Raw genomic sequence first — 23,487 nt, 5'->3', positions numbered from 1 at the left:
GAAGTTGACGAAAAAGCACCAAAGGACGTGCCACAGGATCCTGAATATGAAAATGTAAATTCACTGGGAGGTCTGAAAAGGAATCTAGAAAAGTTAAGTAATTCCACGCATAAAGAGCAATAGAGATCAAATTTTGAATTTTTCTCAAATTGAAAGGACCAGATTCAGATTTTACCAATTTAGTTAATGTGGCTTTGAATGTACGATGAGCTCGCTCAATTATAGCTTGCCCTTGAGAATTGTAAGGAATTCCATGTATCAATTGAATGTTCCATTGTTGACAAAAAGAATTAAAGTCCTTGCTAGTATACGCAGGACCATTATCAGTTTTTAATTGAATTGGTCGTCCCATTACGGAAAAAGCAGAAAGACAATGAGACATGGCATCAAAGGTGCGCTCATGTCTAGCAGCAGTGACCCACAAAAAATGAGAATATGTATCAATGGATGCATGTAAATAAGTGTATGGTTTAAAGGTAGCAAATTGTGTAACATCCATTTGCCAAATTTGATTAGATTTTGTTCCTCGAGGATTTACTCCCATAGGAAAAGGAACAGCAAATTGTTGACAAGAAGTACATCCTCGAACAATGTCACGAGCCTGAGACATAGGAACAGAAAATTGTTTAGCCAAAGATTTAGCATTTTGATGAAAATATGAATGACTAGCAACAGGATCTGAAAAAAGAGTTGTGACTTCTTTGAGAGTCTCATCAGCTCGTCTATTTCCTTCCGTCAAAGGATTTTGAAAAGGAGAATGGCTCCTAATGTGCTCAACATATAAAGGAAAGACACGTGCTTCCAAAACATGTTTCAAAGATAAAAATAAAGACAAAAGATTAACGTCAAGAGAAACAGCACAATAAGCATAAGGAAGAGATTGCATTGCAAGAAAAACATATTTGGTATCAACAATCAAGTTAATAGGTTGATCAGAAAATAATCTCAGAGCCAAAATAACAGCTGCCAACTCAGAACGTTGGGCAGATGTCTGAACAGAAGTGAATTTAGAAAACCATTGTTGACCATCCGTCCAAACCACAACTCCACGAGTGGGTGATCCGTCTGTGAAAATAGTTAATGCTTCAGGAAGAGGAGAACGAGTAAAAATAGAAGAAAATGAAAGATTCAATGTATTTGTAATAACTATTCTAGGATCTTTAGGTAAAGAATATTGAATATCACCAAGGTAGTTGGAAAATGCAATTTGATATGAATCAGAAATGGTCATCAAATGTTCATGTTCAAGTTTAGTACGAGTGAAAGCTATTCCATCCAGATCATGACCTATTAATTGCAAAGATCTTCGTCGTGCTTTCATAATCAATTCTTCTAAAGCCTGTTGATAAGGAAAAATGTTTCTAGGAGGAGAAGCAGACAAATTCAACCATTCATGAATATGAATCACTTTTTCATCCAAAATAGAATAAAGACATCCAGTAGGTAAAGGTGATGTAGGAAGAATTGCTAACCATAACTTTTTGGTTATAGAAGCAATTCTATCAACATATCCCAATTTAAATTTATTTAGAATTTCTTGGAGACATTTCTTTTGCAAAACAGTAAGTGAAACCAAATCTCCAGGTTTTTTGGAACCTTTTAATAGAGAGAAAAGAGGTAACATTTCTCCTGTAGAAATTTTAAAATATGGACGAGCCCAATTGATTGTACCTAAAAGTTTTTGCCACTGAACCAAAGTATATGAAGATTGCACCTTAAGTTCAGGTAAGATAGGAATGGAAGAAGATTGTAAGACTTTAAAACCCAAATAAGAATATGGTTCAGAACGTTGTATTTTTTCAGGAGCTATAAAAAGCCCTCTGCTTGCTACAATGGTAGTCAATTGTTGTAGCACCTGTTCTTCATCAAGATTTTCACCTGCAATTAAAATATCATCCATATAATGGAAAATAAGATAAGAAGGAAATTGATCACGAAAAGGTTGTAAAGCTTGATCCACAAAATATTGACAAATTGTAGGAGAATTTAGCATACCTTGTGGTAACACACACCATTGAAATCTTTGTGTAGGCTGACTATTATTTAAAACAGGCACAGTGAATGCAAATTTTTCTCTATCCTGTGACTGCAAAGGAATGGTGAAAAAACAATCCTTCAAATCCACAACTAATAATTTATAAGACTGTGGGATTAAATTAGGATTAGGAAGACCACATTGTAACGGTCCCATTGGTTGAATACATTCATTTATTTTTCTAAGATCAGATAAAAATCTCCATTTTCCACTTTTCTTTTTAATAACAAAAACAGGGGTGTTCCATGGACTAGTAGAAGGTTCAATATGGCCAGCAGCCAATTGCTCCTGGACTAAGGAATGCAAAGCAATCAATTTTTCAGAAGATAAAGGCCATTGCTCAATCCAAACAGGTGTAGAACAAAGCCATTTAAGAGGAAGCGCCATCATCCAAAATCAAATGAGCATTAAGAAGAGAAAGAAGGTCCCTACCCCAAATATTAGTATGAATATCTAAAATGTAAGGATGTAAGGATACAGACTTACCAGCAGAGGTCGTGATGGCTATGGAATGAATGCTTTGCCAAGCATTTGTAGACCCACCAATGCCCCACAAGGAATTAACATCACGTTTAGGCCATTGGACAGGCCACTGTAAAAGTGAGATGACAGTAACGTCGGCTCCTGTGTCCAACAAACCTTGAAACGGTTGCTTATTAAGATACAAAGTAAGAAGTGGTCTATGAGAATTAATAGACTGCAAGAGGCCTATAGAAGTAAGAGTAGAACCAAATCCAGAATCACCACGATTTCCAGTACCTGGGTTAGGTATTTTATAGGGAAGCAAAAGAAGTTGTGCTACAGAAGATCCTTTAGGAAGAAATTGTGGAATGTTAACCCAAATTTGCATAAGAATCACTCCAGTGTAATCAGAATCAATAACTCCTGGAACCACAAAACATCCCAATTTATGAGCAGAAGAACGTGGTAAGATGATGCCAACCAAACCAGAAGAAAGAGGACCAGTATATTGAGAAGCAACCAATTTTACCTCTAAAGGAAATTTAAAATCCAAATCAGCTTGAGTAATTAAATCGATCCCAGCACTACCTGCTGTGGCTGAGGAAGCGCTAGAGAGGGAGGAGGAACAAGAGAGGGGGGAGGAAAACTCACAACGGGAAAGGCACTCTTTGTTTTCTGGGTGGGTGCCACACCCACCTGGCCGTTTCCCGAACTCAAACGAAATCTACACTGATTTGCCCAATGAAAACCCTTCTTGCAAATAGGACACTTCTTCACAGGACGATCACCACCAATTGATGTTGAACGACAATCTTTCTGAAAATGCCCAAATTTTCCACATTTAAAACAATTCCCTGAAGGCTTCCTCCCTCTTTGAATCGCTGCAGCCAACAAATTCATGTTGTATGATGGAGATCCTACATCCTGACAAACACGTAACATGTCTGCTAACGTGTATTGATTTGTAGCTTTTAAAGGCTGCAAAGCACGTTTACAGTCCACATTAGCATTTTCAATAGCCAACTGACGAAGCAATTCTCCAGCCGCTTCCTGATTATCCAACTGTTGATGCAAAGCTTTTGAAAGTCTCTCCACAAAATCAGCATAAGGTTCATTCACTCTCTGGCGTATGTTAGAAAAGCTAACTTTAGGTTCTCCGGCTTGAGGAACCTTGAGAAAAGACCTGAATGCACATTCAGAAACTACCGCCAAAGTTGCAGGAGGAAGTAAAACCTGATTAGGAATGTCTGCAAACTGACCTGATCCAAACAACTGTTCCACTGTGTAAACTCCACCACTACCTAAAGCAGCTGCCTGAGAATGACGCAAATACTCACTTTCCCAAACAACATACTGCATAGAAGTCAAAATCATTCTAAACAATTGTTTCCAATCCTGCGGAATCATGGTATAGCCATTCTTAATTCCTTCCAAAAGACCTTTAGTAAAATTTCCAGTGATACCATAATCAGAAATAGCCTTCTTTAACTCCCTTAAAATCTGAAATGGCAAACCTTCCCACTCAGCAATCTGCTGACCTGGTTGTGGCCCTGGTTGATATTGAACCGGACACACAGAGAACAAATCAGCTAACTCTTCTCCAGAAATATTAACATCTGATTTACAATTTTCTACCATTTTCTGAAAAGCAGACTTTGGAAGAATATTAGTAGAAGAATGAGGAATAGGAGGAAGAGAAAGATAAGAGGGAATAGGAGGAGGGGGAGGAGGAGGAGGAGGCTTTAACACAATGTCAGAAGAAGGAGAAGAAGGTATTATTTCAGACTCAGATTTAGGATCAAAAGAAGAAATTTCTTTTTCAGACAGTGGAGGAAAAATCACAGTATTAGAATGTTGAGAAGGAGGGGATGATAAGGAAGAAACAGAATCTTCTTTCTGACCAAATATTTCTACAGCATGCCGACACAAATGCCAAGCGTGCAAAACATCCACATCTTTCCTAGGCTCAGAATGCAAAACCTTGCCAACTTTTTCCCAATCTGACAACTTCAAAGAACCTTGTATAGGATAGAAAGGACAACTTAAAGCAATTTCACGGACCAGCCGAAAAAGAGCCTTTTGTGACACACATAACTCAGACTTCTTAAGAAGATACCCTAACTCACTAACATGCTTCCTTTGCTCCTGAGAAAGCGAAGATCCCATACTTACTAAGAAAAGCCCTTGGGCTGACGACGCGTCTGTCCTTCTCTGGACGAAGTACGGGTCCCTGTTCGGGCGCCAAAATGTTGCATTTAGGGTTCCCGAGGCTGAGGATGAAAGGAATGTCCACTCACGGATAGCTGAATCAACCAAAGTTTATTGAGCATCCAGAATTAACATGAGAATCCACAGCAAACTTATTAATCATGAAACATCATTCTTATAGTGTCTTCAGCCTCTTTGAGCTCTACGTATTATCTCATTATTGGCTAACAAGTCTCCAAGGCACAATAATTGGTTAGTCCTTACATCATTGGTGTTCGTGAGAATGTTCACGTTATAATAGCTAAGTAAATCAAGTATTATCAAATGAATGAATAAAATGTTGCAGGTTATTACTTTGTATCATCCCGTGTCCTCGAACATCCCTGGGAACACTGCAAGAGCAAAGATTAGCTGACAGGCAAATATTTTCTGCAGATTGATGCAGTTTCTACTTACACGTGTAACCTCAGTTCTAAGGACCATCCAGATGATTCACCGTAAAAACCCTACACTAGAGTTCTCATTTAAGATTTTAATTCACAGGATCCAATTATCCTACTTCAGACATAACATTATGAAAACAGTTCCTAGACAAGGTTCTAATGCTGGGAAAGGTGGAAAGAAAGATAACCAGCAAGGGTGCATAGGTTAAGTTACAGTGGCAATGAGTGTACCATTGGACGACTTGAAGGAGTGGGTTAAGGATAGATAATATAATACAATAGCAGAGTTGGAAGTGACCTTGGAAGTCTTCTAGTCCAACCCCCTGCCTAGGCAGGAAACCCTATACCATTTCAGACAGATGGCTATCCAGCATCTTCTTAAAGACTTCCAGTGTTGGGGCATTCACAACTTCTGGAGGCAAGCTGTTCCACTGATTAATTGTTCTAACTGTCGGGAAATTTATCCTCAGTTCTAAGTTGCTTCTCTCCTTGATTAGTTTCCAACCATTGCTTCTTACACTCAGGTGCCTTGGAGAATAGCTTGACTCCCTCTTCTTTGTTGCAGCCCCTGAGATATTGGAACACTGCTATCATGTGTCCCCTAGTCTTTCTTTTCATTAAATTAGACATACCCAGTTCCTGCAACCGTTCTTCATATGTTTTAGTCTCCAGTCCCCTAATCATCTTTGCTGCTCTTCTCTGCACTCTTTATAGAGTCTCTACATCTTTTCTACATCGTGGCGACCAAAACTGAATGCAGTATTCCAAGTGTGGCCTTACCAAGGCATTATAAAGTGGTATTAACTCTTCATGTGATTTTGATTCTATCCCTCGATTTATGTAGCCTAGAACTATGTTGGCTTTTTTGGCAGCTGCTGCACGCTGCTGACTCATATTTAAATGGTTGTCCACTAGGACTCCAAGATCCCTCTCACAGTTACTACTATTGAGCAAAGTACCACCTATACTGTACCTGTGCATTTCATTTTTCTTGCCTAAATGTAGAACCTTACTCTTTTCACCATTGAATTTCATTTCATTAGTGCCCAATGTTCAAGTTTGTCAAGATCCTTCTGTATTTTAAGCCTGTCTTCTGGAGTGTTCGCTATTCCTGCCAGCTTGGTGTCATCTGCAAATTTGATGAGTTCCCCATTTATTCCCTCATCCAAATCATTGATGAAGATGTTGAAGAGTACTGGGCCTAAAACAGAGTCTTGGGGTACTCCACTGCATACTTCCCTCCATGTAGATGCAGTTCCATTGAACACTACACGTTGAGTGTGGTTAGTCAGCCAGTTACGAATCCATCTGGTGGTGATGCTGTCTAATCCATATTCTTCTACTTTATCTAGTAGTTTATGGTCTACCTTATCGTGCCTTACTGAAGTCCAAGTAAACTATATTGACGGCATTCCTCTGATCCATCTTTGTCACTGTCAAAGAATGCAATAAGATTAGTCTGGCATGATCTGTTTTTGACAAACCCATTTTGGCTATTACTTTGTTAACTTCTAGGTGTTCGCTAATTTGTTGCTTGATTATCATTTCCAGAATCTTTCCTCTATTGAGCTCAGGTTGATAAGTCTGTAGTTTCCTGGATCTATTTTTTTTTTTGAAGATGGGAACCACATCAGCTCTTTTCCAGTCCTCTGGCAGTTCCCCGGTGCTCCAGGATCTCTGAAAGATATAGTTCAGTGGTTCTGAGATCTCGTCTGCCAGTTCCTTCAGAACCCTGGGGTGTAATCCATCCGGTCCCGGTGATTTGAACCAGTCTAGGATAGACAGGTGGTCACTTACCATTTTCTTCCCTATTTCAACTTGTGTTCCTAATCTCATTTTTGTGTTGCTGTTTTTGATAGGTTGGACTGTTTTATCCCTTTGTATAAAGACATATGCAAAAAATGAGTTAAATAGTTCTGCTTTTTCCCTGTTGCTTGTCACCTTCTTGCCACTTTCTCTCAGCAATGGACCAATTGTTTCCTTAACCTTTTTCTTGTTTTTAACATGTTGGAAGAAGCTTTTTTTTGTTATTTTTTAATTTTGTGGCAAGCCTTTCTTCATTGTGAGCCTTAGCTGTCCTTACTTCATCTTTACAGGCTTGGGCTATTTGCTGATATTCTGCCTTAGTTATGTCCCCCTCTTTCCACTTTTTATACTTAACTTTTTTGTCTTTCAATTTGTCAGAGAGTTCTTTACGCAGCCATGCTGGTTTCTTTTGGGAGCTGTTATTTTTCTTCTTCATTGGTATTGTGCTAGACTGAGCTTTCATAATCTCATTTTTCAAAATTTCCCAAGCTTCTTCAGTTGTTTTCCCCTTGAGGATTGTCATCCATGGAATTCTTCCCAAGCTCTCTCAAAGTTTATTGAAATTAGCTCTCTTAAAATCCAAGACTCTAGTTTAACTTTGTCCTACTACTTCTGTTTGTATAATGTTGAATTCCAATATTGCATGGTCACTTGCCCCCAGGGTTCCTTTGGCTTCGACACCTTATATCATTTCCTCTCTGTTAGTGAGAATTAAGCCTAATATGGCTGATCCCCTTGTTCCCTTCTCTACTTTTTGGGAAACAAAGTTGTCCACTAAGTATGTTAGGAACCTGTTGGATCTTCCACTTGGTGCAGAATTTGTTTCCCAGTTGATGTCAGGGTAGTTAAAATCCCCCATTACTATTTTTGTGTACTTCCTACATATCTTAGTTAGCTGACTAGCAAAAAGTTCATCTATTTCCTCTGCTTGGTTGGGTGGCCTATAGTAAAAACCTATAGCAATGTCATTCCCCAACCTTTAATATTGACCCAAATGCATTCAAGATAGTTCTCATCATTGTTGTGCCCTATTTCTGTAGAGATGTAGTTATTTCTTATATATAGTGCACCTCCTCTTTTAGTTGGTCTATTTCTTTTAAATAATTTGAATCCTTCTAGCTGTATGTTCCATTTGTGGGTTTCATCCCAAGTTTCTGTAATGGCAACAATATCGTATCTGCCCTCATCTACTTGAATTTCTAATTCACCCTGTTTATTCCTCATCATGGAAAAAAAATATGTGCTCAAGAAACCATCAATAAAGCAACGAATCCTGATAGCCAATCATAGTCTAAGTCTTTTTGCTACTAATATGTTGCTTTCCAAATGTTTCCCATATAATTTTGATGCTAAGCCAAGGTCCTTGCAAATACCCCTCTATTGTACTCTCAAGAAAAAAATACTTGTGTGTGGTCTGGAGTTGACTGTTAATATCATCAATGATCCGTTCCAAATGTTATCATTTAAGTTTTATTAAAACGTTTGAAGAATATAAAAGCTGACACAAACTAATGTAAAGTAAGAAATAAAAAAGAAAAAGAAAAGAGAATGCAAAAATGCAAGAAAAAAATGTTGAAGAAAAATAGAAAGAAAAAAAGATATAAAGAAATGGCTTTTGATATTCTTCATGGCAGCTATGTACATATTTATCAAATTTATATGAAATTTATATTTCAACTTCTTTTTCTAAAGTTATATTACTCTTCTTTCTATAATCTCATCTAATCATCAGCACCATACAAGTCCTTTGTTTTGTTTTTTGCAAAATGTTAAGAGGCTTCTAGTCATCAATAAATGTATGATCTGGTTATTAGTGATAACATTAGGTACCTTTTCTAAAGTTTAAACCCTAGATTTCCCCCCATTTCTTAAATGTTGTCCAGGCACTTTGTTTGTATCTACACTAAATTTAACAATATATTGTTATCATAATTTAAACTGATTTATTCACCTTATCTGAAAACTTTTTAATTACAGTTATCACCAGACACTTCTTCAAATGCAGAATCAGTGTCAAAAAATTAAGTTTATTTCCCCCCCTAGATTCAGGATGTAATATGCACTGGGAACATGATATACAGTATCTAGGATTGGATTCTTACATTTCCCAGGGTACTTTAAAAATATTGACTCTGATACATCATTATACAGCTTATATAGTCCCATTTTTAGTGTTATTCAGCCTTTTGGCAATATTCAAAATGGAAAAAGATATATTTCAGAAGTCCCTGTTGACAGGTTTTTTTTGAATAATTATATTTCTGATCTCTTTGAAATTAAACTTTTAGAACTTTTAGAATTTTAATTGAAAGGGGGCTTTGATTTTTGGAACAGTATTACATAGCTCTCCTCTTTGATTGATTTTACGTACTGCAATTGCTGTATTTTCTAGTTGTTACTTACATGTTTTTCATGGAGAGGCTATGCTGAAGTGGCTTTCAGGTATTTTATTTTAAGTTGCCTTCAGAAGCTAGCATAAAAACATAAAAATGTTTTTCATCACTAAATGTTACCTTTAACCAAAATGTATTCCTGGCATAATACCGGTTCTTTAATAATTTTTATATCCAAACCATTGTATTAAAAGCAACCTACTTTTTAAATAAGCACTTTGTATTCCTGAACTGAAAATTACATTACAAAATTTAAAGTTATCTCCTGTTTTGGGGCTCATCAAGCTTATAGCACCCTCTGCGGTTGACCTAGTGAATGACAACGCAGCATGAAAATTATAAGGGAAAGCTTTCACTCGCGCGTCATGTACCCAAAAGTCAACAACAACAAAAAATGGCGAAACAAAAATCTACCCCTGGAAGAACGGAAGTGTCACGTAAACCACTTCCGCCTAGAGGTCGAGTTGTTGCGCGCGCAGATAAAAGGTGTACGGTGAGTGCTTGGGGACAGAAAATAATTGCGCTTGCGCGTCTATTTTCGCGCGAAAGCTGTTTTGGGCGCCTTTAGTGACGGGCGGGGCTCCGGTATGTAATATTTGGACGCGGTCGGCAGGAGGCGCGCTGGGTTTGGTTGGCGGTGGCGGCGGCTGCGCCATTGGCGGGTAGGAAATGCCGCCAGATGGCGGTTTAGGATTGCAGCTCTACTGAGGTGCGGCCCCCAGCACCACCGCCTGTTCGTTCCGGCCCGGCTTGGCCCCGGCCCGCCTGGACCCATCTCCCGTGGCACCGTAGGATTCCCGGGGGCGCTGCCTCAGCTGAGGTAAAAGAGTTAGCGCGGGCGGAGGGAGGGGGAGGGCTCCGAGGCTGAGATCCAAGATGGAGGCGTGAGGGGCGGGGGCAGCGGGCCCTCACTCACTCTCGCTCGCTCGCTCCCTTGTTCACACACTCGAGCCGGGCCAGCGGGCGGGAGTCAGAGGTGGAGGGAGGGAACGGTCGGCCGGGCGTCTCCCGCCTGAGGAGACCGCTCCTCGGCAGCTCCGTTCCCTCCCTGGCCCTGCCCTTTTACTTCCCCGCGGACCCGGGCGACAATGGAAGGGCGGCGGCCCCGCGGGCTGCCTCGCCTCGCTGGCCCTGGCGGCACCTCTTCTGGGCCGGGAGCCCGCTGCTGTGTGCCCGCCCCCATGCAGGGCCTGCCTTCGCTCGAGTGTTCATTTCTTGCTTCGTCTTGGCCGGGCGGCGGCGCTGAGCGAAAGGGACTCCCGTGCCATCTTCGCTCCCTCCCCGCCTTATGTAGCGGTGGCGGGAAGGAGGACTCGGGAAGGAGGGGTTACCAAATAGTGGGGTGCTCGGGGCGACCAAATCAACCGACGGCTCCATTTCTTATGGCCAGGAACGTGAAAGCATCACCGTGCCGGGGAAAAGGCGGAAAGTTGAAGGCCATTCGGGGGTGGCGGTGGCCCTTTTTTGGGGGGTGTGGGGGGAGGCTGGCAGACGGAATTTGACGAGTTACCTAAAATGTTAAGATTGAGGATTTGAGTTTGGAAGTAGTAGGTCCCCGATGGGATTGTGGCTCTTAGGGTCTAGGGGGAAAGATGGGAGGTATTCTTTTTTAAATGCTTTAAGGGACAAATCATTGTATCAGGCAGTGGGGCTGATCCTAGCAAAGTTAGGAGCTCCTGAATGAGAAATGAGTCTTTGCTCAGTGGCCGTGACACAAAGTGTCTGAACTTTTGCGCTTACGGCTTTCATATGTGGCTCTTTTTGACTTAATAATGTTCTTAGATTCTCGTACAGGCACAGTAGCAAAGAGAGTAAATGAATGATAATGAGATAACGAGCAATAAATGAATCCTATCAACAGCAGCAATACAAGTTATAGGAAGAAAAACAATTCTATCCCCTAACTTCAGTGATAACTACAGGATACCATTTTTAATATTGCACAAGACTTGAAAAAGCTGATGGGACAAGAAGCTGATTGAAGAAACTTTGTTTTGGAGTTCTTGGATATATACTCTAAAGAAACATTTTTTTAATACAAGACAAACTTTCACATTAACAGCATGGCCCTGGCTGAGATTAAACGGGAATTATGATTCAAGAAACATGTGTCAGAGATTTCTTATTCATGTTTTAATCAGATATAGTATTAGTAGATTAATATATTGATATTGTCTGAAATTATTTTGATAAGCAATTTTTGGATTACCTTTATTGTAGTTTATGAGCTTAGAAGATAGTGAAGTTATTTTCCTCAAGTTACTCACATCATCTGGCTAAGATTTCCTGTTTTGACAAAAAAGTTGATTTAAGTGATTTTTTTTCCAGACTAAATTGTTAAATACTGTTAATAGCTCAGTATTTTTGAAAAACACATTGCTTTGACAGTATTATTGTGAATAGCAATTAGTGAGATTGCACTGAAAAGCATAAGAATTAATACATTTCTTGTTCCATTAGAGTCATGTAACTAAGCTATTAAAACAAATACTATGTGCCCAAATAGTAATAAAATGTAAATTGTTTACATAATAACGAATAATTTTGTTCAAGTTGACTTAATTTTCTTGGAAGAATAGCCTTTTACTTTGGAATAATAAATTCTAACTTCCCATGTTATGGTGTGATGACTTCAAGGATACATGATGGATAATTTATATTGTGGATGGGTAATATTTGCAAAAATATATTTAGTGTTGCACCCCCATCAGGAAAATAAGTCATTGAACGCAATATGATTGACTTAGTTATTTTCTTAGGATTTAAAAGATAACTTATTTAAATGCTATCTCAGTAGCATTGGAGATTTTTTATTAATAAGATTAATTTTCAAGTAGGTAGCCACAGGATTATGCTATTTGCTTATTAAAATATCCTATTTGTGACAACAAAGTCCTCATAAAGTGGCTTATATCTGGTAAATTTAAAAACATTAAAATAGCTATAAAAATTTAAATGGAAAGGATCATTAGTTGTTAACATAAAACCTTTTAGGAAAATTCTAAATAAAGCAAACAAGCTTTGGTTCTCAATTTAAAATTGTCCTGTAAAGAGTGGGTTTATTATAGATCCTTGGGAAAATAATTCTATGCCCGGGGAAAATATTCTAGGAATAAAGAAGCCGCTATTAAAAGAGAGAAGGTTCTTTGGAATTGATTTTAAGGTCTAGACAGAATCCCTTAGATGTAGGCAATTCTTCAAATTATTTAATTGAAAACTGCTTTAAGCATTAAAGATTTTCTCTCTCACACACACATATACATACTGTATTGGTAAATCACACCTGTCATAAATATATGCCAGTTGCCAAGCATCTGAATTTTGATCACATGGTCACGGGCAATGCTTCAATAGTTGTAAGTGTGAAAAATAGTCACTTTTTTCAGTGCCATTGTAACTGAACAGTCACTGAAAAAGAAGTAAGTCACCTGTATTTTTAAACTACAAAAATATATAGTAGTATATAGCCATTGATGATAGGAGTCGACATGCAGCAAGGACCGAGAAGTCCAAGGATATATATCATGCTTCCCTGAAAATAAGATAGGGTCTTATTTTCTTTTGACCCCCGAAATAAGCACTTGGCCTTATTTTTTGGGGAGGTCTTATTTTTGAGGTGCAGGGGGTGGCGAGTGTTGTCACCTCATGACTGCTCTGTGTTGTAATATTTTCGGGGAGGGCTTATTTTCAAAGGAGGGTTTATTTTAGCTATGCGCTCAAAAGCCCGATTGGGCTTATCCGGGGAGGTCTTATTTTCAGGGAAACAGGGTATTACTGGCTTTACATCTTTCTAGAAGTATGGTGGCAACATACAGTATTGAGCTGAAGTTTCTGAATTGTTTTTAATATAGTGATTGGTTGATTTTGAATTACTTATTTTAGGTAGAGACAACCAGGAATTCTAGGGCTCCATACTGGACAGTCAATACACATTTAAGAAAGTTGTAAAAACACAGGCTTAATATCAGTATTCTTTTAATATCAATAGAGGTGGCTAAGAAAGATTTATGGTGTTTACTAATTATTTGTCTTGAAGATGCAAAAACCATTATAATGCCAAATGAAATATATTCATTTAAAAAAGAAATTTTGCATATGAATTGGAATGATTATTTTTTCTTGAGTTGTGCCAAAAAGTTGTACTTCGATTTCATTGAATATAATACACTTTCACTAATAGTGTAATACATTGCACTTTTTTTCTCCTCATGCTCTGAAATAGCAATGAAGGTTAGTTATTATACAATATATTCCTTTTGTAATTACTCCAATATTACCATTTTAAAATACATTCTTTTAATATACAATTTAAATTTGCAATTCTTACAGTTTTATATGTATCAGTAACCCAGTCACTTATTTTGTTGGCCATTTCACTTTTTCCAGCCTCATCCATGTATGCAGTTTTCAATTCCCCAAATTCTCAGCAGTGGCTTTTGTATCCAGAAAATTCTGAAAGCAGAAGTAATTCAGGCTGAGAAAGTAACTAGGAGAAAGCGGGAGGGGTAAAGAGAGAAAAGAGATTTGGCCATATAGCAAAACAATAGCATAAAACTGATAGTTAAATGAAATATGTGTATAGACAAGTCTGTATGTAATATTAACCTTTAAACTTTTGCAGACAAGTCTTAGATTTCTACTGAATTCATAAAACATGAGAAGCTAAAATGTAAAAAAGCAGTTGGTTAGTGTTAGTGTTGTAGTTAACTTAAAGTTTAGTCTGTTGTGTGAACAGTTGTATTGTTTGGTTCAGATAAGGACAAGTTCTGACTTATGTAATATAGAAAATTGGTATTACTCTTTCTATTACTATAAAAATATTTTCAAAATTCCTCTATGGAAATATAAGGCAGTATCACAATATCTAAATTAAAATTTACAGAAAAATTTAAACTGAAAACTTTGTTCTTTGCAAAAATAAGTTATTTGTACTAAGTTTAAACGTGGCTATTACGTTGAGCAGGCATTTAAAAAAAATAAAAAAAATTTTTTTTAGCAGTAAATGAATTGCTGCCCACTCTTCTAAAACACTCGATTCTTTAAAGTTTTGTTTGGCTTCCAGGAGACCTATAAGTATCATGAAGAAACAAGGCATTAAAATTTTCTTCCTCTTACACTAAAAGTGATAGTCTCCCACATTCTTGCAAAAATTGTGATCAGTATAAGAAATGAAATAAACTTGCATAGCACATACTTTTTGAGATCATTTGTGTATTTGGAGTGTGTGGAAACACAAATCACTTACATTAACAAGACAATAAAAGACTATAATGGAAATAAAGTACCTGAGGGAAGTTCTGAAGATTATAAATACATGCTTTGATCCCAAAGGGTTTTTTTCATTTGTTTTTTCAGTTGTTGCACAAGGCAGTCAGTATGTGAAGTCTACCTGTGTAGGGAGGGAAAAGTATAGGGTTTTCTAAACTATAAAGTTTGGAAATAGGTTAAAAATATTTTCCTAAATTTCTTTTCCCCTCCAGATTTATATATGTAAATGATTTCTCTAAGACAGGATTAAAATGAATGTAATTTTGGGCCAAAGGTTAAAAGAAAATGGCCATATTCCTTCCAGATGTTTTGGACTGTGATGCCTTTATGCATTATCAGCGGTCAGGTTTTCTGTGGTTTGCAGTTTATCTAATATATTTGAAGGACCTCTAGCCTCAAATGTTAAGTTGTTGAAAATTAAGTTCCATAATTTGTTTTGATTTCATATTGAATTCTCTGTTTCAGTATACTCTGTCTTGGGATATGAGAATTTTTTATACAAAAGAATTGTTATTTTATGAAAGGTAAGCTTTTGTACAAGATCCCAAATGGTATCCAAGCTCAGCATGCACAGTTATGATAAACATAGTATTTATAGGAGAATATAATTTAAGGTCTCGCATATGAAAAGCAGATGCAAATTTTAGATCAGAGAGAGAGAGAGAGAGAGGGAGAGAGGGAGAGAGAGATATTTTGATTGATTACTAGTATGGTATAAGTTCATGTTTTGCACAAAATCTTAGTATAATTTGTATGATTTTATCTTAGGTGTGCTATATGAATTTGTTCATTCAAATTTATAAACTATGGATTGTTTAATGTTATATTAATTGGGCTACTGCATTTAAATTAAAAAAATAGTTATGTATAAATAGAATTTCCCATTGATAGGAAGTAAACAGATATTCAGTTTAATATCTGTTATTCTGGTCTGAAGATACTGCTTCTTATGGATTATAGGTACTCCTTAGTTAACGATCATTCATTCAGGAACCATTGAAAATTATAATGGCATTGAACAAGGTGGCTGGTTCTCAAAGTTGTGCCTTTTGTAGCATCTCTGGGATCACATGATCAAAATTTGGGTGTTTGGCAATGTATTTATGATGGTTGTAGTGTCCGGGATATGTGATGGCATTTGAAATCTTCCCAGCTGGCTTCTGATGAGCAAATTCAGTAGGGGAGGTGAATGAAAACAAATTTATATGTTCCAGGTAATGTTGCAGGATCCATTCTGGGTCGGGCGCCAGGACCAGAGGTTTAGTCCTCCAAGCTTTTGGACTCATGCTTGAGCCCATTCTCAGGGAACATCTCTCCATCAGAATGTCTACATTCTGGTAGAGATAATTTTTTTGAGAATGGGCTCCAGCATGAGCACGAGAGCTTGGAAAGCTAAACCTCTGGTCCTCATGACTGACCCAGATTGGAAATTGGATTTGCTTAAAAACTGCAAGTGATAATGGAGATTCACAGTCATCCAGGTCACGGTTATCTCAAAAGTCTTTCAAAAGGCAACTGGGCCATGTTTTCCCCCCCTTTAGGAAGAAGATATTTCACTTCTCGCCCAAGAAACGTCATCAGTTATGACAGGATGGGGAGGGGGGGGGAGAGAAGGTTTATATTTCTTTGCAGTGCAAGTTTTCTGGAAATTCATTCATACCCCCACAGCATTTGAAGGGTGTTCATCCCAAAGTGTATGGCTAAATGTCTATGCAGATTCTGAGGCATGCAAGTTATGGTTGCCTCAAAAGTGTTTTTTCAAAAGACAACTGGGCTATATTTTTCCCTTGCAAAGTTCATTTAACAGCTACAGTGGTTCATTTAACATTTGTGGCGAAAAGGTCATAAAATCGGCAGTGACCCACTTCACAACCACTTGCTTAGCAATGGAAAGTCTGGTTCCAAATATGGTTGTAAGTTGAGGACAACTGTAATTTGTTGTTGCCATTCTGTTGTCAACCATTTTTCCTTCACTGCTATTTACTTTTGTGAACTTCTATGGAATCTTTGCAATTAGTATATGGTGATCATCCATGACAATCATTCCAGTAGTGTTTTCTATCTTTTTCATATTATAGAACAAAGTAAATATGAATTTGTCTTTCTGGCAAATGTGTCATAAACATGTTGCACGGAATAGTACTATTTTAGGACACAATGCTAATGCAAGCTCCCTTTCCTTTTACCAGATATGTTGGCATAATTTTGCTTTGCTTTGCTGCAACACTGATTGATAGAAACAGGAGTGCAAATTCAGATTCTCTATCTTTACCCTGATGTACTATAATTCTTAGTAGCTTAAAGCATATGTATGGCAGGAGCCAATGAAGATTTGATCAGTATAACATACAGTATAATGAATCACAGGTTATCTTACAAAATCATTTAATGAAATTATATTTCAAGTTGTTCAGAGAATTCACGATTGTGTTTATGGGGGTTTCATCAATTCTAAAAGCAGAATAGTATACTACAATTTTCCAGATGTATATTACAGTCATCTGTTAAATTCAAAATGTGAGCTATATGTTATGTAGTGGTGGGAGAATAGGGGGAATCAAATTCAAACTGTACTCAGATATCAAATTGTTCCTTTCTTCAGTTAAATTAACGTCCATTCATTATAACTTTAAAAATGCTTGCTTTATATTCCACAAGTGATCTGAATGCTGGTAATGCTGTGTATTTATATGAAATTTGTTGCCCATCTCACAGTTCAAAGTGACTTTGAACATCTTACAGAAGATAAGACTCCCAAAAACTAACAATTATAAATATAAAAACAATTTTTAATATAAATTATATACATACATACATACATACATACATACATACATACATACATACATACATACAATGTTGATTTTTATGTATCCTGCCTCTAGACTAGACTAGACTAGACTGAAAATGAATCCTGATTTGGAGAAAGTGATTCAGGCTAAGCTGTAGTGGCTCAGAAATCCATATAATATTTAAGACTTTGCTATACTATTTTTAACTACTGAGAAATTGAAAAATCCTTCTACTTTAAAAATAAACATTTTCTTTGTAAGGTGAAAGGTATGAAAAATATACCTCTGGAAAATATCAGTGGTTGGTTAATGGAGTAATTAAATGACAGTAAATAATCTAAAATCTCCAGTTTTGAAAATATGTTACCAAGTTTTCGTTTTAGTTTATAGGAGACTCATGTTCTAGTGTTAAAGTGTATCTGAATACTAGGTGACTTTTATATTAGTGGGAAAATTAGATGTCTCTTCATTTCAGTGTAGCTTGCTCTTGCTGAAGATATTTTTTAGATCAAGCTGTTATTTTGAAGCCATAGTGAAGCTTATTTTAAATAAATTTGAACTGCCTCACTACATTTATTTCATCATAATTCTTTTACAGATTGCAGACTAGGCTTTTCCACACCTGTCATTTCAAATAATATGTGAACATTTAGAAAACAGATTTATTAACTCTTAGTGCAAAATTGCCATTAGCAGCTGTGAACCATAGAATAGGATATAAATAGATGGTTGTGCATAATTCAAGTGCTCCGCTGTTCCTTCATTTTTAATGGGTTTTTGGGGCAGGGGCTGACATGGCTCAGTAGCAAAGCTATGATATGCTCAAAACAATCTCAAATTTAATCCCACGTTAAATTTCCATTTCTAAAAAGAAAAATCCTTGACTTAGAACCATTTGTTTAGAGATTGTTAGAAGTTACAACAGCACTGAAAAAAGTGATTTATGATTACTCCTTGCATTTAAATAATCTTAGCATTGTCATGGTCACATAACAAAAATGTGGGCACTTGGCAGCCAGCAAATATTTATTATGGTTGCAGTGTCCTGGAGTCATATGATTTCCATTTTCTACCTACTTAACTGATTTGCAACAATTAAAGTCAGTGGTGAAAGCTGGGGTCTGTTAACAACAACATGATTCACTAAACATCTGATTTGCTTAACATCCATGACAAAAAAGGTCGTAAAAATAAAATGTGACTCAACTGTTTTTGCTTAGGGAAATTTTCCCTTGCTGAGGGAAAATTCTGATCCCAATTATGATTGTAAGTTGAGAACCAAATATATTGAAAAGACCCATGTTTGAAATCCTAGGGAACTCATTTATATTAACTGCTTTATTTGGATTATACAAGTAGTTCTTGATTTACACCCATAATTGAGATTGGGATATCAGTCACTAAACCATGTTGTTGTAAAGCACAATGTCATGTGAACTCATCACTTACAAACAGCAATTCTGGCACTCCTCATTGGGGTTAACTGAATTCTATTGATTGTTAGCTGGGAACCCTACCCCAAGCCATTCTGGGATTGGTACCTCCAAGCCCCACACTTACACACTCTGGGATTGCTTGCCACAAAGTGGCCAAGGTGCTTCTTGGCATACTTTGGCTCTGGAACTGCACAAAACCGCTGAGGTACAGCTCAGCATTAATATGCAGCCAGGTAGCCTGGTTCAAAGGCACAAGGCTATAGGGAAGCCACAATCCCAGGCCACATATAAAATCTATATCATATTTAACGTACATTATATAACCTCTATTTGTTATAATTTTTATTATCTTATGAGGCATTTTACTAGGCATCTAGGGTCTTATTTGGCCTATGGGCTGCAGGTTGATATGCCTGGTTTAAACAGTACATAGGCTAGTAGCCTGGTTGATGTAATATTGATTTCTAAATGCTTCCTGTTTTAATAAAGATATTAAATATTACCATTAATGATAATTTATTCCCCTTTTTATATATAACTCGAGGTGAACATACCTAATATTTCTGCCTCCTATTTTCTCTACAACAACCACCCTATGAGTTGAGATGGACTGAGAGATAATGACTGATCCAGTCAAGCTGGCTCTCATGTTTAAGGCAGACCTAGAAATTATAGTTGACAGTTTCTTGCTTTCTAGACCAGCACCTTAACCAGTACATCAAACTGACTGTCATTTATAGTTCTCCAACATAGTTAATTTTGTCAGATAAGTATATTTCATTTTCAGAAGATAAATCATAAGCGTTCCTTGGCAGAGCTGTAAGGTTTAAAGGATCTCTACTTGTAACAGAAATGTTCTATAGCAAATTCAAATAAATGAGTGAGCAACAGTTTTTAAAACTAAAATGGATGGGACTTCGTAGTACTTGACATCTGAGTGAAACGTGAAAAGAAGATCCCATCTGGTAAAAAGCCATCTGTATACTATGGTATATTTCTAACTAGTCAGCTTTTATAGATAGCTTGGTTCCTGCAGAGAAAAGGCTAATGAGAGGAAACTGACATTTTTAGCAAGGACTGAATAGCAATTCAGTAGTTACAGAGTCAAAAGGAACAGAGAAAGTATATTTTTTTAGAGGGGCTTTCTTATAATAAGTAAAAGGTCTTATACAATGAAACGGCAGGGGAGACCTTTCTGGTATCTCTTTGTGGCTGAGAAAGATCACATGTTGCTCTTTAACTCTCTCACTATGTAGATACCACAGTTGATGTAAATAATCCTACTTTTCTTTTTGCTTTTTTGCCTGGATCATTGAATCCCACTGTTGTTTAAACTGGGGAATCATTATAGAACCAAGAGGGTATTCGTTTTGTGTGTGGAATATTACATTTTAGCCATATAGGTCCTGTTACAACTCAAGATATTGAACCAAATCCTTAATCAGATCTGGGGTCCACTTTTAAGAAAGGAGTTTTAAGGTTAATAATTGTTTATTGACAGTGTTGTTTTCTTTTATAGATTAAAATTTGGTAGAATAGAAGTTACAGCAAATCACTTTGATCAGTGTGGATGCATGTGCTACAATGAGAACATGAGTGAGAAGGTGTGTTATTTGAAACAGCATTTTGATTGCCTCTGTTTATTAGTGTAAGTCTTGTTGAATAAGTAACTTGAAGAAGCAACAGTGAAAATCAGTTGGACTTTAGGTAGTTGTTGGGCACTGTATTATTGTGTTCATATATTTTTATAGAACTTATATGACCACCTATTTTATATCATGATTCTATATATGGGTAGAGATATACAGCTGGGTGCCATCTGCATATTGATAATACCTCATCCTGAACTAACTTGTTTTCTTTCATTGGGTTTAACTGGAAGAGAGAAATGGAAGAAAACTGAGCTTAGCGGTATCCCATTTTGGAGTAATGTAGGGTTGATTTCATCCTCCGCCATCCAACAGCAGTCAGCCATTTAGAATTGATTTGCAGTAAAGAGTTCTTGCTATTAGAGAAACTATATTGAAGCAACAATTTGTTTCCTATGCTGGAAGCCTGGTATCTTTCTTTTGCTCTTGGAGAAATGTTAGCTGAAGGGAAAATGAAAAATTGGGTTATGCATTCTTCTAAGATGCAAAGGCTGATCTCATTTCATAGAGCTCCCCTAGGACAAGCAATTTGAAAGTCCCACAGGCAGAAAATGAATCTTAGACTGTTTGACAAAAATGGGATTTCAGGAAAAAAATGATTTGAAGTTAGCCCAAAGTCAGCAACACGGAATATTTCCCCCCAGTATTTTCTTTGTATTCAACACACAGATTTAGCATAGCTTCCTTGTTTTTCCACAAACTGGCATTGACAGAATGAGAACGTTAGCAAAAGAAAACAACATTTAAGCCCTGCTGTTCAAGAGAAAGGCCTTGCTAGAGAAACACAAAAAATTTCTCTAGTTGGTTACCCACATCGTGAAACATGAATAAGCAATGAGTATGTATGTATGTATGTATGTATGTATGTATGTATGTATGTATGTATGTATGTATGTATGTATGAATGTACATATTTCCAACACAGATCCATGCTTAGGGGATTTTTTTTAACACTTTAAGCCCCAAAACAGCAGAAAATTTGTAGGAAAAAGGCCAAAGTGACAAGCTCAAACATGTCTTATGGAGTTTACCAGGAATGTAGAAGAATATGGAGATATTATACAACACCTCAGATTGTACAATGCACCTTAATTAAATTGGCCATAACCCTTTGAATTTGAAATTGTGTTCTGAAACTACCAGAAATAATTGGATAGAAGGAAATGCATAGAGCGTAGTAAACATGAAAAGATAACCAAATAACATAACATGCTAGCCTTTGCTTTGTTAAAAAAAAAACCATTTTGTTAAAAACTCAAAAAGATATACAGATAATTGTTTATCGATTGCCTTGTGCAGTGACCATTTGAAGTTACAACTGTGTCAATAACTTTGCAGTCAGTCCTCGCTTTTGCAACCATTGCAATATCCCATAATCACATGGTTGTTGTTTATCTGCTCTGCAGCTGGCTTATAATAAGCAGAGTTAATACAGAAGGCAGAAGTAAAATCATACTTTGAAGTGACATGATTTTTTAGCTTAGCAACTATATCACTTCGCTTAACTAAAGGGGAAATAAGATTGTGAGCTCATCATGGTGACATGTTTTTCCTCTTAGCCGGAACTGCTGGTCCCAAATGGAGTTGCTAAGCAAGGACCATTTGCAATGGACAGCCACTCCAGCATAAACAACTTTTTTTGGGGGGGGGGAGGGGGAGAAGACATGTAGTTAATTTACTGAATTTGTTTATGTGTACATATTCATTATATGCCATTATATCCTGTTGATTCAAGGTGTCTTTGAATATTAAGATTTACTATTCAGGCATCCTGAATAGCTTTAGAGACACAAGAACATGCACAGATGCACAGAAGACCCCCAAGCTTAGAGAGTCAATTATAAAACTCTACTCTTTGAACTTTCATTTAACATTGCAATATGATTAGACACATATATAAACTGAAGCCCAGTAATGCACATTACTTCTTCATTTTATCAGCATCCTATATTTATTCCATCAACCTTCTTTCTTTTAAATTTAACTCATGAAAATATCTGTATTTACCATACCAAGAATCCTTAAAGGAAACAATATTAAATGCTTTCAAGTGATGGGGTTTTGCCTTACCTTGGGATTGCTACTAGCCAGAGCATTGTTCTTGTGTCTTGTGTAAGATGTGATGTACACATATGATCTCAGCCAATGTATCTTATTTGACTTAGTTGAATAGTCTCAACTAAGGAGCAAACAGTGGATGTATCTCAGAACAATTTAGCTGTTGCTGACACTACAAGTGCATTATTAACCAGCTTGAGTACCTCACAAGTTACAAGGGACCTTTTCCATTATATTTTGCTCAGTTGAATGACTGTCTAGGTCAAAATGTGTTGCAGATAAGTCCCAACCTAAATATTTCCATTAGTTGAATGCAGGAAAACGAACTGCAGGTAAAATGTAACTTGCAAGTTTTATCTTATTTTTAAGTTAAATTCTCCTTAAGAAAAGATCAGCAAATAAGCATAGATAGTGATGGCTAACCTTTTCTGTCACTGTGTGCTGACCTACATGCCAGAAATGGCAAGCAGAACCACCCTGCCTGGAATGCACAGCCTCACTGGCCTTTCTGTGCATGAGAGTGCCAAAACCTGGAAGAGCAGCATTCTGGCACATGTGTGTGCTGCCACCTGAACCTCCAGTTTCTGGCATGGGTGCGCGCCTGGCGAACAGCTGGCCGTCTCACATGCGTGTGACAGAAACCCGGAAGTTCAGGTGCTGTTGTGCACATGCGCGCCAGATGGCTGCTCTTCCAGGTTTCAGTGTTCCTGCACGTGTGTATGCATGCACAGGAACATGGATGAGGAGCCAGCGAGGCCATGCATGCTGGGCGGAATGGCTCTGTGTGCTGCTTCCAGCACACATGCCATAGGTTCACCACCATGGGCATAGGTTCACCATTTTTGTTTAACTATTTTCCTTCTGAGAAATGCTTCTTAGAGTAACAACCGTAAAGGGATTTTAGGATACCGTTTTGCCTTGTACCTATCCCACATTC

General features: G+C 37.3%; 2 protein-coding genes across 3 annotated transcripts in view; one reads left to right on the top strand and one right to left on the bottom strand.

Moving 5' to 3' along the window:
* Positions 1-2,833: 2,833 nt before the first annotated feature.
* LOC148043623 (endogenous retrovirus group K member 10 Gag polyprotein-like) lies at positions 2,834-3,904 on the bottom strand. Its single transcript, XM_087726082.1, has 2 exons — positions 3,194-3,904; positions 2,834-2,845 (listed from the first exon to the last, which is right to left on the bottom strand). The coding sequence occupies exons 1-2, from the start codon at positions 3,902-3,904 to the stop codon at positions 2,834-2,836; spliced, it is 723 nt and encodes a 240-aa protein (XP_087582208.1).
* Positions 3,905-9,820: 5,916 nt separating this feature from the next.
* Positions 9,821-23,487, top strand: part of STAG1 (STAG1 cohesin complex component) — a 193,925-nt gene continuing 180,258 nt past the window's right edge. The window contains exon 1 of one of the 2 annotated variants that reach the window (XM_087725598.1): positions 9,821-9,840. The gene's annotated coding sequence lies outside the window, so the exon portion shown is untranslated. Of the gene's footprint in view, positions 9,841-9,974; positions 10,168-23,487 lie in introns of those variants that run through there. The other variant, XM_087725597.1, reaches the window with a different exon arrangement.

This window comes from Thamnophis sirtalis, unplaced genomic scaffold, assembly GCF_051295495.1.
Source record: "Thamnophis sirtalis isolate CommonGarterSnake01/CBP01778 unplaced genomic scaffold, rThaSir2_p1.2 scaffold_11, whole genome shotgun sequence".
In the NCBI taxonomy this organism is placed as follows: Eukaryota; Metazoa; Chordata; class Lepidosauria; order Squamata; family Natricidae; genus Thamnophis; species Thamnophis sirtalis.
The sequence above is the reverse complement of the archived record's forward strand: the minus strand, read 5'-3'. Positions and strand labels throughout refer to the sequence as shown.

Coding starts and splice junctions, on each gene's coding strand:
- LOC148043623 (XM_087726082.1), bottom strand. CDS start 3,904: ATGATTCCGCAGGATTGGAAACAATTGTTTAGAATGATTTTGACTTCT.